The sequence below is a fragment of the Thamnophis elegans genome, chromosome 5 (genome assembly GCF_009769535.1).
Source record: "Thamnophis elegans isolate rThaEle1 chromosome 5, rThaEle1.pri, whole genome shotgun sequence".
NCBI classification, from domain to species: domain Eukaryota; kingdom Metazoa; phylum Chordata; class Lepidosauria; order Squamata; family Colubridae; genus Thamnophis; species Thamnophis elegans.
In genome coordinates, this window is record NC_045545.1 from 77,528,674 (window position 1) to 77,546,229 (window position 17,556).

A 17,556-nucleotide genomic window follows, 5' to 3' on the forward strand; every position below is an offset into this window, starting at 1 on the left:
GGCCAGAACTTCTGTTACTAAACAATGTGGTTATAAAGCTGATTTTATTATCCTTTTGCCATGTTCATTAAGTGAATCATGTGATTGTTAAGCAAATCTGGCTTCTGACTTTGCTTATCAGGCTTGGGAAAATTGTAAAATGGCGATCACGACACAGGAATGCTGCAACTGTCATAATTATATGCCTGTTGTCAAGCAACCAAATTTTGATATGATCATAGGGATGCTGCAACAGTTATACGTCACTTTTTTCATAACTTCAAACCATTGTTAAACGAATGGCTCTATGTTGAGGAATACCTGTAGCTTAGTTTTTTTTTTTTTTCATCTTAAATGTTTGAATGCTAAATCTCAGTTTAGGATGTATAAGTACCTTTGGAAGAACAGTTATCTTACTAATTATTCCTAGATGTCTGCAAAGCTAATGTAAATAAGGTTTGGGATGAGAATACATTTAAAAATGGTTGGAATTTGATGTATTAAGAAATGCTTTAAAATTTATGCTATAGAAAGATTGCCTATTTCTTGTGCCGCATATATAGTGAAAACTAAAATGCATGTTCCTACCTGAATGTAAAATGTACTAGGAGTCTTGTTTGGGTTTTAGAGTTGTATGCAGCTTTAGACCTTAATATGAAATGCAATTTATAAATCAGATGCTAGATCAGTGAAAAAGGTAGGATAATGTTGATCTGTTCCTATCATAAAGCAGATTAAGTCAAGCATACAATTATCAAAGCATCTTAGGATAGGTTATTTTATTTAAATCAGAAGTCCCCAACCCCCTTGTTGTAGCCCGATATTGGACCGCACAAGGGCCGGTGTGTGTGCACATGCGCAGCTCCACTTGCATGTGTGCATGCACCTGCCGTTTGCACAGAACCATCTCCTCACACACACACACACCCCGGCCGCTGGTCTGCCAAGCCGGAAAGGTTGGGACAGCTTCAATGCAGCTTTGTCAGCTGTTTTTCCCAATGTCCAATTATGACAGTTAAGAGTAATGATGATCATCTGAAGCAAACTGGGATACTGTAATGGTTAAGGTGTTGACCTAGTTCTCCTCCCACTTTAAGCATGAAAAATCGGCTGAGTGATTTTGGACCAGTCACTCTCACCCCCGTTTAATTCACAGAATTATTGTAGAGGAAATAGGAGGGAATACAGGTAGTCCCTAAACAAACACCATTGAACTCATAATTTTGATTGTACGTCGTTGTGGTTGTAAGTTGAGTCATGAACTCAAGTAGATTCCATTACTGTTATTAATGGCCATATGATTGTACGGTTGAATCCAGCTTATCCAATGAGCTATTTTGTTGGAAGATAGCAAAAAATATATATATAACAAAATGCAATCCCATGATGGTGGGATGCTGTAACCAGTCATAAATGTGAGCTGGTTGCCAACTGTCCAAATAGTGACATGTGACTGCGCTTTTGACTACAGCATTTTTGTAAATGGCAATGTTACAGGAGATTTATGCTTTATTTTGCAGCATAGCCCTTGATACCCACCAGATTGTCAGGCCTGTCTTTCACAGATTTAATTTTTCAAGAAGGGAAATAGATAATGCTGCAAAATAAGGCATAAACCCCCTCTAGCACCATCTTTATTTACTGTTTTCCCTCAGACTCTGAGGAATTCTTAGAAAACAAAATGGTATGTAAATGGAGTTTGATATTTGAATGATGAGTCTAATGTTTTATTCTAGCACAAATGAAAATCTTTGAGGTCTGAAGGTAATAAGAATTATTGTTTTGTGCCATCCAGAGTCACCTCAGGTGAGATGGGCAGCTGTATAAATTTGATTTATAAATAAATACTGTTTATACATTAATATAGCTATGATTTAGTTGGTATTGGCTTTATAAGAAGTGTGAACCTCAGCCAAATTGACAAATCACAATGAAACATCTTAACAATGCCTGAATTAGTAATTAGGAAAATTGTATTTGCCCCTTTCTCTAAATTTCCAATCAAAGTTGCAGAATGGTCATTTTAAAGCACCAGAAGCAATCTCCCAAAGTTGGCATTTATGTTCTAAATCTAAATTAAATCTTTGTAAAATATTCCCAAACAACAAATGTGTGTCTAACAGGAGCCCTTTTCAATTTGGTTGAAGCTTGAGAGTCCTTCCTTGAAAAAAACGCCTTGGCTAATTTTTTAAAAAAAAATAACCCAAAAGGTAGCTCCTTTTTTCACAATTCTTTCCTGCCAAATTCAAGGAGGCAACGGGAATGCGTCCCTTTTTACTTTGATATTTTATAATAAGTCAACACAGATATCATGACTGTCTAAAAGGGGATCTGGAATCACAGCCAAATTTCCACTGTGAGCAAAAGTGATTATTTCTGGAAGAAGAGCAGCGTTTTAGAAACGCGCTTCACCAGGCGGCCCGCAAGAAGCGCAGCGGCTTGGTTTGAATCCACACCTGAAATGAACAAATTGGGCCTGAAAGTTTTTGCTGCAGTCTCTACCGCTGAAGACTTGGGCTGCTTTGCGCTATTAACTTGCAGCGCTGCCCCTTTGCCACATAAACACTTTACGATAGTCTGCTGCCCTCAATCCACTTTCGTTAGAGTCAACAGCTTTTGAATGCTTGGGGAAATTACAAGACCCAGAATCCACGAGGGCTACCCAAGGATAGAAGTAACTTGCTCCTTCCTCTCCCTAACAAATCTTTCCCATGCTTATAAAGCAGAGGTCTTCCAACTTGGCAACTTTAAGACTTGAGTACTTCAACTCCCAGAATTCTCCAGCTGGAGAATTCTGAGAGTTGAAGTCCACAAGTCTTAAAGTTGCCAAGTTTGGGAACATGTTATAAAAATTCTATTTATTTTCAGGGAACAATAAAAAGGGTTTTGCAAAACCCTTTTTAAACTGAGCCAGGTCTAATTAAGAAAAAAAAGGTGGAATTATTCTTTTTTTTTACATTCATGGTTCTTATACATCTGTCATTCCATTTATAGAATTATAATATTCCATCTGGGTTGCTTTGTTTACCATCCCTCGCCTGTTTTGACACCGCCTTCTTATCCCTTTCTTTTCCCCCTCCCTCCCTTCTCCGAGTGAAGAGATTCTTGATCTCGCTTCTTCCGTTATTCCGCTCCGAAGGGGGAAAAGAAAAAGCGGGTTGCAACCCTCTGTATGCTTTATTAGAAGAATGAAAGCCCACATTCTAGAGCTGGATAACAAATCGAAGTTGAAGTGGAACTTTGGCTCCAATGGGCTTGATGGGCACGCCACTTAGCAACAACACGGAGAGTTCGCTGCTGCCTTCATCCAGAAAAACTTTTTTTAAAAAAATTCTCAGTCCAAATATTACCCTGGGATTTCTTGATTGTCTCCTACCCGAACACCAATTATTAGATGCGACCCTTCTTCGCCTCTCCAGATCAAGCTGAGCCTGAAAAACAATCGAATCCGACGCCAAACAGCCTGTCTCCTGTTTTTTTAGTACTTTTTAAAATTGCAGACAAAGTGGAAAACTGCATCCTCTTCTGTTTTATTATGGTTGGTCAGAATACATAATGCCATGTATTATATTATTTAACTTCAGATCTTAGCTTTATTTTCCCAGGTCACCAAAAAAAAACCTGTTAAAAATATAGAGCAAGTGAATCTCTTTGTATTTAAAAGGAGCTACCGCACACCCACACACACCGACATTGTTTAGATTTAGCAAACCGGGATTATGTCAGATCCACGTTCGGCAAATGGCAGCCTTCCCGAACCACACCAAAGTCTCCTTTTTCCAGCCCAGTGCGACTCCCACCAAGAATCTTCTTCCGCCTGGCGTTACAGGATCTGCAGGCAACCACGCCCTCCGCCGGCGAAGGTAAGGAAGCAATGCACGCTGGGAAATGTAGGGCTTTAGGAAGCACGTGGCAGAAGATATGTGTATAGGGCAAGATGAAAGAAAGATGAAAGAGAGAGAGAGATCTCTCTCGAGGGAATGGAGCATGCTGGGAAGTATAGTGGTTTTTTTTAAATTCCGAGGAAGGAAGCGAAAGCCGTGAGACACTGACAGAAGGGCAAAGTGTTCTTCGTAGCTACCCTGGAGCATGCTGGGTGTGGTAGTCATCCGTGCGACAATGCAAAACTCTTGAGAAGCCGGCCGCTAACTAGAACCGCGGCATGCGTGGTGCTAGGCGGCGCTATAAATAGCTGCCAAGGCCACAGCTCCACCTCTTTCACCCTCTCTCTCTCTCCCCGTGTGCTGCCGTCACTTCCTTCCCGGCCGGAGCTGGCCCCGCTCATTCTCTTTAGTGTTTGCCCTGTGTCTGCTGCCGCTGCGACTCGCTCGCTTCCCTCCCCTTCCCCGGACCCCCCTTTCCTGGGAGCTACCAATGGACTGAGCCGCCCGATAGCCCGCCGTCAACACGAGCCGGCCCGGGAGCCGCAGCCCAGACCAACATCAGGTGAGGGGGGGGGAGAAGAAGAAGAGAGGGGAGGGAAAGGAGGGGGCGCGCGACTGGGGGATGTGGGAGCGAGAGGCCTCGGCCCGGCCTGCGCCCAGGTTGGGGCCTAGCGGGACGGCCAGCCTCGGGCCACCGGCGGGGGGTGGGAGAAGATCGGGCTTCTCTGAGGGGGCGGTTGTGGCAGCGGCTCTCCTGGGCTGCCGGCAGGTGGAAGGCGCGAGGTTGACTGACAGGCGCTCCTTTTCCTCCCCTGGCTGGAGGGGAGCTGAAAGGGAGAATCCGCGGGAGATGCCTTCGGGGATAGCGGCTCGTAGCTTCTCTCTCCGGGCTCCTTCTCTGCCTTTCCTCTTCCCCGTGGTTCCCCCGCCACCCCCGAGGTGGGGAACCCAGCTCGTGGGTTGCCCACTGTGGAAAAAGAGGCCGTGGTGGACTGAGGGAGGGTCTGAGGTAGCGCAGCTCTTCTCCTCGGCATCCTGGTGGATCGGTGTGGGTTAGGTGGGCTCAGTGGCTGAGACGCTGAGCTTGTCGATCAGTAAAGGTAGGCAGTTCGGCGGTTCGAATCCCCCTAGTACCAGGTCTCCTGCGTGAGCAAGAGGGTTGGACTAGATGACCTCCAAGGTCCCTTCCAACTCTGTTACTGTTTTTTAAAAAATTTAAATCCCATCCTGGGAGAAGTAAAAACTAGGCCTTGTTGTAACTTTAAATGTTTGTGTGAAGTGAGAAGCGCGTCTCTCTGGTACTCTGTAGGCACCCGTGCCCGGTGTGTAGGTTTCTTTTCCTTAGAGCTGTGCAGTGTTTTTATCTTCGGGTGTAACGGCAGTGCGTGTGGGCTGTTTTTGGAGATTACCAGATTTCTTGACCTTTCCATATTCGACGCAGGGAGCCTTTCTCTGCAGAATAGCTGCTCTAATGTCTTTCTTTGCTTGGCACTGCAGCAATTGCAAAGTAGAAACTATTACTTATCTTAAAACAAATGGAAAGGGGTTCCAGTGGAGAGTTGAATGTAGATTCTGTCTACTCTGTTTTCCTTGGATTCAGATCCTGGACTATATCCTGCAGCCTAGCATCTGAAAGCTGGCAGTGTTTTATTCCTTTTTTTAAAAAAAGGCTTTGTGTGCTTTCATTTGACATTCCGTAAGGTGTCCTACCTGTCAACGGTAACGTGTCCTATCTGTCAATGACTACTTCAGCTTCAACTACAACAATACACGGGCACACAATAGATACAAACTTAAGGTAAACTGCTCCAAACTCAATTGCAGAAAATACAACTTCAGCAACAGAGTGGTCAATGCCAGGAATGCTCTACCTGACTGTGGTTTCTTCCACAAACCCCCAAAGCTTTAACCTTAGGCTGTCTACTGTCAACCTCATCCCATCCCTAAAAGGTCTTTAAAAGGCGTGCATAAGCCCACCAACATGCCTACGGTCCCTGTTCTAATGTTCTTTTTTATTCATATCCATTTCCTGTATTCATAATCATGTTTATAGTTATATCTGTTACCTTATGCATAATTGACAAATAAATAAAAAATAAAATAAAAAGGTATTCAGCTCCTAATGGAAATAAATGGCTAAAGGGTTTTAGATGCTGAAGTTTTCCCTCACAAAAACTCTTGTATTGTTTCACTTTTAGGAGAACTAAGCATTTGCTAAATCCAGAACCATTTTTAAAAATTAAGTGAACTTTTGTAAGTGTCATCTCTTGCTTTGGTTTTGACAGGGTGGGCTGAGTTTTGGCCACAGTTGGAGAAGAATAACAAATCGGCAAGCTTTAGTTAGTTTCCATTCATTGATTTCTGTAGGCTTAGTAAGCATTCTAAAGGGTAACTTTGCAACAGGGTACAGTAAAGTCTTTCAGTAGTAAAAATTCCATTGCAACTTGAAGGTAGAATCTGGAAATGCTTTATTTGTTCTAGGGAAATAATCTGTTCAACTAACATTGAATAATTTGAAGTTTGGAAGGTTGGGGAATTAGAAAAAAAAATTTCAAAACAGCAGAGGCAAGCTTTTTTCACATCACATCAAGAAAACTACATGTGTCTTTGTAAGTCAGGCCCAATTCAAAATATGATTTTATTCTCAGTACTATTTTTACCTTTTTGCATTGTCCTGACATGACAAATTCTTCTAGTAAAATGTGTATAACTAAGACAGCACAAATTTGACCAAATCTTGTATAGACTACTTTGTAGTCAAGAAACCATAGTCCAAGTGTCTTGAATGGCATTGCATTTTGAAAAAACTGTTCAGATTCTGAACATCATTAACAACATTCCAATCTTTTGCTGGCCTTCCAGATTCCACTTTTTTGTGACTGGTAGTTAAATAAAGCAATACTTCGTCTTTTGCTCCAGATACTTAATAATTACAATAATTTATGGGGCTGGTTGCAGTTTTGTTATTGTAAGCTGTCCAGATTCTTTGGTTTGGGGTAGCATGTAAATAGAAATATTTCAATTTTGGATAGGTTTGAACTACATTGGACCTCATTACATCAAATTAAGCTATTAATTTAATCTGGGAAAATATGATATCTTAGGCATTTTATAGGGAATAAATTCTATTGAACTTCATATTTATACAGTTGGGTTGTGAAAATTAACATTAATGAACTTCCATAAGTAAATATATGTACAATATTCTGGAATTAAGGCACATTGTTTAGATTTAGCAAAAGCTGATTAGAAGTAATGAGCTGCCCCCGGAGCTTCGTATAATCCTCAACCTCCGGTCCTTCCGACGCGCCCTAAAAAGTTGGCTTTTCCAGCAAGCCAGCCTGGCCTGAACAAAACAAAACAAATTATTGATTATTGTTAATTTTAATCAAATTCTTTTTTAAAATGCTATTGTTAATCTTAATTGGGTTTGTTTTTTGAATATTCTATTTTTTTTAACTTTTGTAATATGTGTTTTTTTAATGTTGTATGCCACCCTGAGTACTTAGGAGAAGGGCAGCATATAAATCCAATAAACCAAACCAAACCAAGTAGTTTGTATATCACTTGATTAAACCAGATGAATAATTGCTTATTGTTTGAACTGTCTCTGTTGAAGAATGCTATAATTGATGATAAAAACTAATCTTAATGTATCCATTATGTTGTAGGCAGCCACTTCTAAAACTCTTAGCTTTTTAAAGTTTTCAAAAGGCCTAATTGTAAACTACTTTTAGTTCTTGATTTAGGATTCTTACATTTTGGAGTAGCAGTTTTGGATGTCATGAAAAATAATCTATTATTTGTTTGGCTTATTAGAACAGAACAAAGGAGGACTAAACAGGTTTGATGCATTAGCACATAACTTGATAATATGCCAGTTGAAGCAAAAAAAACAAAAACCCACAAATTTACAAAACATGAGAATATGATAGTTTTCGGGAAAGATTTTATAAATTAAAGTCAGTGTGTGAATAATAGTCATTCTTAGTAACTTAACAACTATTATTCTGTTATATAATAATAAGACAACTTAAGTCACTTATTACAACCATAGACTGTCATTCATCAACAAATATTTGACCACACACACCTGCTGAAATAAATGGGAATAGATCAAGAATATGTTTTCATTCATTTAACTTCTTTAAAATGCACCATATTCATTTATGTGCTTCCAACAAAAATGACTCCCGTAGTATCTTAAAGTATGCTCTTACTTGCAACAAGAGCTTGGCAAAAGCACATGTAATGAAATGGCTGTAACTCCTGTCTGCAGAGAGGAAAGGACCACAGGATCAATTAAAAATAATAGTTGCCTAGGAGGGAATAGCTAGTGCACCAATCAGGTGTTTGGTTGAGCTATGATGACAGTGTTGGTGTAGCCAGGAGATGCTCAGCAGCATGCCTTTTGGTGCAGTGCCAGATCTTTTCTAAGGGCAATGCTATTTTGTGGTGGTGAACTTGAGTTTTTAAAAAACACCAATGGGCTATATGTTGTTCAGGCCTGCTTTAGATAGTCATTGTTTAAAGAGTTATTAAATGTTGCACAAGTTCCTTATAGTTTATGTCTTTATGAAGAAAGTATAGGTTTGGTTCAGAGGTCTACCTAAGAGATAGGGTAGGTGGAAGCTAATCTTCCTGCATTTCTTTTCTCTGCTATTCCCCAATACTTGAATCATTAGGGAATATTTATGGCATTGGGGAAAGGAGAGTAAAAGAAAGAGAATAAAGCATTGAGGATATGATAGAATCATTTTATGAACAGAAAGGAATTGATTGAAGAAGATAAAATTGTTGTTTTTGTCAAATGATGTATCTGTAAATTGCAACTTGATGTGTTCATCAAATTACTTTTTAATGGAGTTGCTAATTACCATGTTTCCCTGAAATTACGACATGTCCTGATAATAAGACCATGCCACATTTTTCTGGTGGGCAAAAATATAAACCCTCCACCGAAAATAAGCCCCCTGGATAACCCCCCCCCCACCTCGGACCAGGCAAAGCGTCGCTCACCAACCTAGCGGTATCCCAAAGGTGCCAAGCCACGGGAACTGGGGGGGAGGCAAAGGTGATCACGTTGCTTAGCGCCTTTGGGATACTGCTAGGTTGGTGAGTGGCTCTGTGCCCAGCTGAAGAGGGGGGTTGCTGGGTGGCTGCTCTCTTGCGAGCGGGCTCCCAAAGAGCCAGGCCCAGCCTCATGGGTGAATGGCTGTGTTGTGCTGTTGCAGCAGCGCAGCAGCCATGAAGCGACCACACTCATGAGCAGCTACCCAGCAAACCCCCTTTCTAGCTGAACACAGTGCCATTCACTGACCTTGGGGTATTGCCAAGCCGTGTGAGCGCCTGTTCGCTGCCACCCGGCTCCTGCGACTTGGCACCTTCGAAATGGCAGTGAATGGCGCTCTGCACAGCTGGGGCAGGGGTTGCGGGAGCAGCTGTTCCACTCTCGCTTACACGCCTGCCAGCCTCACGATGCATGACCCAGCTCCAGTGTGGTCGCTTCATGGCTGCTGTGTTGCGCTGCTGCAACAGCGCAACACAGCCATTTGCCTATGAGGCTGTGCCCGACTCTTTGGGAGCCCTCGCAAGAGAGCAGCCACCCGGAAACCCCAAAACAATAAACCCTTCCCTCATAATACGGCCCAAGCCATATTTTGTGTGTAAAAAGAAAATAAGACCCTGTCTTATTTTCAGGGAAACACAGTATTTCTTTGTGCTATTTTCTAATTATATTTCAATGCTGCCTCCTCAAGTATTTTAATTACTCTGTCACTGTCATTATGTATTTATACTTTACTTTATTGTGACTTGTTGCTGCCACTTCATAAAACTTTTATCAATCTCAGTCTGTCGTACTATAATATATTAAAGGCTTAAGTTTTCTAATATCTATAGTATTGCATAATCAAGGTGTTTAAATTTGGTTTTGTTTACTTCCCATACTGTTTAGAATGGTTAGTAGCTTTTTTTTTATTTTAGTCAGTGAATGTCTGAATCCACTTCTTCCATCTTACAGAACATTAAACATATCACAATGAAAGAGTAGTTGTTTGATGTGAGGATCTACATACACTATATTGCCAAAAGTATTCGCTCACCGGCCTTCACTCGAATATTAACTTACTGTAAGTGACATCCCATTCCCAATCCATAGGGTTCAATATGACGTTGGTCCACCCTTTGCAGCTATAACAGCTTCAATTCTTCTGGGAAGGTTGTCCACAAGGTTTAGGCATGTGTTTATGGGAATTTTTTACCATTCTTCCATAAGCGCATTTGTGAGGTCATACACTGATGTTGGATGAGAAGGCCTGGCTCTCAGTCTCCGCTCTAATTCATCCCAAAGGTGTTCTATCGGGTTGAGGTCAGGATTCTGTGCAGGCCAGTCAAGTTCATCCACACCAGACTCTGTCATCCATGTCTTTATGGACCTTGCCTTGTGCACTGGTGCACAGTCATGTTGAAAGAGGAAGGGGCCAGCTCCAAACTGTTCCCACAAAGTTGGGAGCATGGAATTGTCCAAAATGTCTTGGTATGCTGAAGCATTCAGAGTTCCTTTCACTGGAACTAAGGGGCCAAGCCCAGCTCCTGAAAAACAACTCCACACTATAATCCCCCCTCCACCAAACTTTACACTTGGCACAATGCAGTCAGACAACTACCTTTCTCCTGGCAATTGCCAAACCCAGACTTGTCCATCAGATTGCCAAATGGAGAAGTGCAATTTGTCACGCCAGAGAATGCGTCTCCACTGCTCCAGTGGTGGCGTGCTTTACACCACTGCATCCCACGCTTTGCATTGCATTTGGTGATGTATGCAGCTGCTCGGCAATAGAAACCCATTCCATGAAGCTCTCTGCGCACTGTTCTTGAACTAATCTGAAGGCCACATGATGTTTGGAGGTCTGTAGCAATTGACTCTGCAGAAAGTTGGCGACCTCTTCGCACTATGCGCCTCAGCATCCGCCAACCCGCTCCGTCAGTTTACGTGGCCTACCACTTTGTGGCTGTGTTGCTGCCGTTCCCAAACACTTCCACGTTCTTATAATACAGCTGACAGTTGACTGGAATATTTAGGAGCGAGGAATGTCACGACTTTTTGTTGCACAGGTGGTATCCTATCACAGTTCCACGCTGGAGTTCACTGAGCTCCTGAGAGCAACCCATTCTTTCACAAATGTTTGTAAAAATTGTCTGCATGCCTAGGTACTTGATTTTATACACCTGTGGCCATGGAAGTGATTGGAACACCTGATTCTGATTATTTGGATGGGTGAGCGAATACTTTTGGCAATATAGTGTATTTCCTTCTGTGATAATCTATTCATGAGCTATGTAATGAATATTATATATTAAATGTAACTGATCATTAGTTTAGAAAACTAAAGGCAGTTTACTAAGTAAGACAAATGTAAAATTTGTGTGTTGAGAAATTAGCAAGATTTGAGCACATACGCTGTCACTAGATAAAATAATTTAAACTATGCATAATTAAATATTACAAAAACAGTTTTACTGTGTATGAACTATTAATATATACACTGTTAATGTGTTAAAAAGGAATCCTTATAGCAATTGTATAGAACCATTGTAAAATACATTCAGTTTTCCTTTACGTGACTATAAAATGCAAGATAGTTCATAGTTATAAATGTACATGTAACTCATGTTATAAGTTATGGTATATATCAATTTTCACACAAAAGGAATCCACACCAGAGATGCATTGGCTAGTATACTGCTACACATTTAAGTTATATGCCTATTCTTACACATGTTGCTGATTACTTACCCTTCCAACATATTTTAACCAGCTTTAGTTAAATAAAAATTGAAACATAAGAAATCAGAACACATTTTTTACAAGAGCAGATAGGAAGCTGTGGAACTCAGAATAAAGCTTTCTATCCTAATTTCAGAAGAAATAAAATCTGTGGATGTTAAAGAATAAAATGAGTTCAGTTCAGTTTATTGTATTTGTATGCCGCCCTTTCCCCCCGAAGGGGGACTCAGGGCGGCTCACAACTCGAACCGGGGAAGGGGGATACAGACAAAAAAATTTAAAAAACAAACAAACATAACAATATATAATTTAAAACTCACAACAGTCATACCATTCGAGACGGGGGCAACAGCTCTTTAGCCCCAGGCCTGTCGGAACAGCCAGGTTTTGAGGGCTTTGCGGAAGGCCTGGAGGGTGGTGAGGGTTCGAATCTCCACGGGGAGTTCGTTCCAGAGGGTCGGAGCAGCCACAGAGAAGGCTCTCCTCCGGGTAGTTGCCAGTTGACACTGGCCGGCGGATGGAATTCGGAGGAGGCCTAATCTGTGGGATCTAATCGGTCTAGTGGAGGTAATTGGCAGCAGACGGTCTCTCAAGTACCCAGGTCCAATACCATGAAGGGCTTTATAAGTGACGACTAGCGCCTTGAAGCGTATCCGGAGACCAATAGGCAACTGTTGCAGCTCGCAGAGGATAGGTGTTACGTGGGTGAACCGAGGTACACCCACGATCGCTCGCGTGGCTGCATTCTGGACAAGCTGAAGTCTCCGAATATTCTTCAAGGGCTGCCCCATGTAGAGCACGTTGCAGTAGTCCAGTCTAGAGGTCACAAGGGCGCGAGTGACTGTTGTGAGGGCCTCCCAGTTCAGGTAGGGACGCAACTGGTGCACCAGGCGAACCTGGGCAAATGCCCCCCTGGTCACAGCCGACAAGTGGTGTTCAAAAGTCAGCTGTGGGTCCAGGAGGACTCCCAAATTGCGAACCCTGTCTGAGGGGCGTACAGTTTGAGCCCCCAGCCTAAGAGATGGAACACTTGAACTTTAGAGATCATTGTGTGCTGACTTATGCAGGATTAAAATAAATTTTATAGTTAATACTAAAAAGATACAATTGATAAGGCAAAGCTGCCAAAAGCAAAAGCAAATCAAATATATTTGCATGGGATATTTTTGCAGTATAAAAACAAAATACTATGTTCCCTTTTAAAAAAAAATAGCTTCCTAATCCTAAAGAACTGTCAGATATTGTTAAATAACTATCTCAAAAATATGGTATAATGGAAGTTACCTTTGGAAGTATAATGACTTATTTCAAATAATATCCTGAAAGAAATTAATATTTTATTAAATTGTATATTTTTTCATTGTTCCAGCTAATGTTGATGAATAAGGAAATGTAAATACTGTGCAACATTATTATAAAGTAAAATAGTATGAAAATCATATAGAGCATATTTGTAACTGTCCTTTTCCTTTTGATATAGCAATTTCCATCATAAAAATATTTTCCTTGGAACTAACACCAAAAGTAAACTGTCCCAGGAACACCAAAAGGTATGGAAAATTTGTATTTGGTGTATAATCCACTAATTCTGCATATTAAATGCTTGCCAGTTCTAATAATTAAATACTGGTCAAAAGATAGTGTCACAATTTGGTTTACTTGCTCAGTTGCGAAATTGATTCCCTGTCTGCATAGCCTCCAGTGACACATGATTCCTTATTTATCACTCTACCCTTTTTTTTGAAACACCAGGCATATCTTGTTCCTAGATTTCTTTACAAGCTGCTCTAGTTTGTATAATTACAGTGGTGCTTAAAAGTTTGTGAACTATTTTGCATGTTCAACGTTTCTGTATAAATATGACATATACTGTAATCTGTTCTCTACATACTGCAAGTGCTAAATATAGATACAGGTAGTCCTTGAATTATGACCACAGTTGAGCCTTGAATTTTGGTCATAAGTTGTTATGCTTGTGGACTCAATTTTTATGACCATTTTTATGGTGATTATTAACTGAGTACCATGTTTGTGAAGCAAATCACATGGTGGCTAAGTGAATCATGTGGTTCTTCAGCAAATCACATAGTCATAAGTTTGAATCCAGCAAAAATGTCACAAAACATGGCATTGCAGCATTCATAATTTCAGTAATGGGTTGTAAGTAACTTTTTTTTAGTCCATTGTAAGTTTGGAAGGTTGTTAAGTGGCCAGTTGTAAATCGACGACTACCTGTTAGGAGAGCTTAGTTAAACAATAAGTCAAAAACATACAGTACTTGCTTGTTGTATGCTTTCGCCTTCCAATTCTCTTTGAATTGCTTTGTTGATGACATGGGCAGTAAATAAATACTGCCATGTATATCATTGTTATTCAGTGTGTTATTGATGGTGCTGTCATGAACACTTGACATTCACAGATACAAGAGTTTAATTCTTTACATGAGACCTTCTGGAGTATTACATGCCTTGCACTTGGTGTAATCATGGTTGGTTGGTTTTACTCTCCTAAGGAGAGTAAAATGCCATTAAATTGCCTTCATTTGTACATGATCTGCTTGACCTTTGCTTGATTTGAACTGAAGGAGCCCAAATTCTTGGAAATAGTTTTGTAATACTTTCCAGCTTGGTGAGCATCTTTTTTTCATTCAGAAACCTCCTTTGTTCAAGCCATACATATCTGAGTGGTGAAAAATAAACTGATCGTGAATACCAGAATACTGTTCTCTAAATAAGATGGACACCCCCCCCACACACACACATATCTGATTGTCATCCCATTGATTTATTGAAACAACTGGCACTAATTTCCAAATGAACTGGTAATCCTAGAGGTTCACATTCATCTGCTGTTTAAAATATGTAGCTTTGGATCATTTTCCTCAATAAATCAATGAACAAGTATAACATTTTATTTAACTGACTTCTCTTTATCTAGTTTTAGTACTTGTAGAGAGAGTAGATCATGTTTTAAGTAACATTTATGCAGATAAATTGACAATTCAAAATGATTCACAAATTTCTAAGCACCACTGTATTTATGTACTCATTATCTCTTCTCTCAGTTTTTTTTCTTTTCACATTTTTGACAGCTTAGTTTCATTTTGAATCTTGGACTTTTTGCTTTTTATGGAAGTACTGCTTGGAAATAGCTATGGCGAGGCAAGAACACAATTCTATTTTCTTTTTGAAATCTAAGCATTAGTTTTGCTTGCCAGTTGCAGTGCTTTCATTTAGGAGTTCCATAACTCTCATTCATAGACCATTGAAATGTATATGAAAAGGGACATGGTGGCTCAGTGGTAAGACGCTGAGCTTATCAATCAGAAAGGTTGGCAGTTCGAATCTTTAGTGCCACGTAACAGAGTGAGCTCCCGTTAGTTGTCCCAGGTTCTGCTAACCTAGCAGTTTGAAAGCATGTAAAAATGCAGGTAGGTAGAAAAATAGGGACCACCTTGGTGGGAAGGTAACAGCGTTCTGTGTGGTTTTCGGCATTTAGTCATGCTGGCCACATGACTACGGAGATGTCTTTGGACATCGCTGGCTCTTTGGCTTTGAAACAGAGATGAGCACCACCCCCTAAAGTTGGGAACAACTAGTACATATATGCGAGGGTAACATTTACCTTTTACCCTATATGGGAAGGTCAAATATAGAGGCAAAAATAAACATACATTTTAAGAATATATTGTTGACAGTGGTCTCGAATAGTGAAATTGATGTGAGCCTTCAGCAGACAATCTGTTTTTATCTTTTGGTATATCCAGGTGACTCAGTGCTTCTAATGTGCCAGTGATTCGTTCTAAACAGATTGTTTGATTGAAAACATCGAATGTGCATCAAGATACTGGAATGCATAAACATTTTCTGAAAAGGACATTATAGAATATTGCACTTCCATACTAATTATAGAAGATTCAATTAGTGTAATTCTTTCAATTAAAAAAAAGCAGCAATAGATTTTGGTGGTAGTTCATGACAATTTTGGTCTCTCTTATGCAAGAACACTTACTATTTATACTATTTATTTCAATTAAAATGGAAAATACAATGTCTCTGCTTTCATGGTTTCTGGAGAGAACGTCAAGCAATAGTGCTGTATCCTTGCTACAAAAAATATATGAATGAAATACTACTTGGTCATTTCTTTCTTTCTTTCTGTGAGTCTGAAATTGGCTTTTTCAGCTCTGTCATAGCTTTGAACAATCACTAAAAAGAAGTCATTAAGCAAAGAAGCCTGTATTTTTGAAGAAAGATTTTAAACTATTACATATAAGCAACTCATTCTCCTGTTTGCAACAAAGCAGACAATCATACCCATAATTTGCTCTATTATTGTATTTTTGCAGTATCACACCCCCACTCCCACCCCTTCTACTCTCTCTCTCTCTCTCTCGTATAGAAAAATTACCTAATCCAATCATTACAAAATAATTTTCCTGTTGTAGTTGTCCAAAGAAAAAAATAGTAAATACTTTAACTAGTTTTGCCTGGTTTGCAGTCAAATGTCAAAAAAATGTGTCCATAGTGATACTTGCATCTAGGACTGTAAGAAAATACATGCTGTGCTTGTCATTGTAATTTTCTTTAACGGCATACTTGCTGTTATTTATCTATATTTGCTACTGTATAACTTTAATTTGTTACAGCATAAAACAAGAAAATGAAATGGAAATAGAGATAGCTTGCAAATTACTTTGTGTTTGACACATCCATTCTAAATTTGGCATCAGTTGTGAAAGCCTGCAGAGTACTTGAAAATAAATAAATGCTATTAGCATTCAACGTTTGAATAGCATTTATATTTCCTAAAGCTGAAAATAGGTCAGCTTTATAGTTTTGAAGAAATATAGAATCTTTTCTACTAAATTTTTTTAAGTAAATAAACCCAACTATAATAGACATTAGAAATGTTTAATTGTAACACTTGAAAAAGGAATAGTTTATCAAATACCATTATACATTTCATACTCTAGTATGTTAAACCTGACTCACTTGAAGAGAGCAGTATCCAGTGTTTTTGGAGTAAACTTCATTGGCTATAAAGATTGCCTACTGAAAAATTTTAACTATTTATTTCAAGAAATCATTAATATATATTTTATGACTCTTATTTTATGTGTTTTTGATCCCTAGATGTAAATGGATTTAATGATTTATCCAGTAAGAATGGTTAGCTAAAAACTATAGGTTTGCTGTTCTTTGCAACCAAAACATGTTAACTCTAGTATTGTGTTGGCAGCCCTCTCAACTTATTTTCTTAATAAGAAAATAAGACAAAACATCTGACATAAAATTTCTTTTTTTTTCTTTATTCTTTAAAGGTACAAATTCAAGCACTTATACAGAAAAGAAACCGTGCATTCAAGGCCAAGTTTACCTGCACTGATTAGGTTTGAATGGAAATAAACATGTCTCAAGTTCAAATTCAGAATCCAACTGCTACTCTTTCTAGCAGCCAAATACTAAGCAAGAACCAATCTCTCGCACAGCCTTTGAGTATTCCTTCTCCCACTAGTTCTTTGCCCTCTGAAAATGCGGGTAGACCTATTCAAAATTCCGCTTTACCCTCTGCATCTGTTACATCTACTAGTGTTGCTGCAGGTAAGCTTTATAATATCTTTGATATATTTCGATAATTTTTGCTATTATTCTTTAGTTTAAAACAGGGGGCCCCAACCCTCAGCCCATGGACTGGCAACAGTCCGCCGCATGCCAGCGGTCCACGCAAATAAGCAAAGCCCCCTCTTCAGGGTGCAGGCAGCATGCAAAACCATGCCTCCTCCATTCCGCAGAAAAACTTATCTCCAAGGTTGGGGGGGTTGGGGGTCATTGGTTTAAAACATTGGCTTTAAATTATGTTTTTAATGGAATATTTTTAAATAAATGAAATTTATAAAAGAAG

At 39.7% G+C, this 17,556-nt stretch overlaps 1 protein-coding gene across 6 annotated transcripts in view; it reads left to right on the forward strand.

Annotated features, from left to right (window-relative positions):
- Window positions 1–4,258: 4,258 nt before the first annotated feature.
- Window positions 4,259–17,556, forward strand: part of STAU1 (staufen double-stranded RNA binding protein 1) — a 37,153-nt gene continuing 23,855 nt past the window's right edge. For 5 of the 6 annotated variants that reach the window (XM_032217585.1, XM_032217587.1, XM_032217589.1 and 2 more), the window contains exons 1-3: window positions 4,259–4,425; window positions 13,133–13,202; window positions 16,976–17,255. In XM_032217585.1, coding sequence (XP_032073476.1) covers window positions 17,051–17,255 — 205 coding nt within the window. In that variant the 5' untranslated portion in view covers window positions 4,259–4,425; window positions 13,133–13,202; window positions 16,976–17,050. The remainder of the gene's footprint in view (window positions 4,426–13,132; window positions 13,203–16,975; window positions 17,256–17,556) is intronic. The other variant, XM_032217586.1, reaches the window with a different exon arrangement.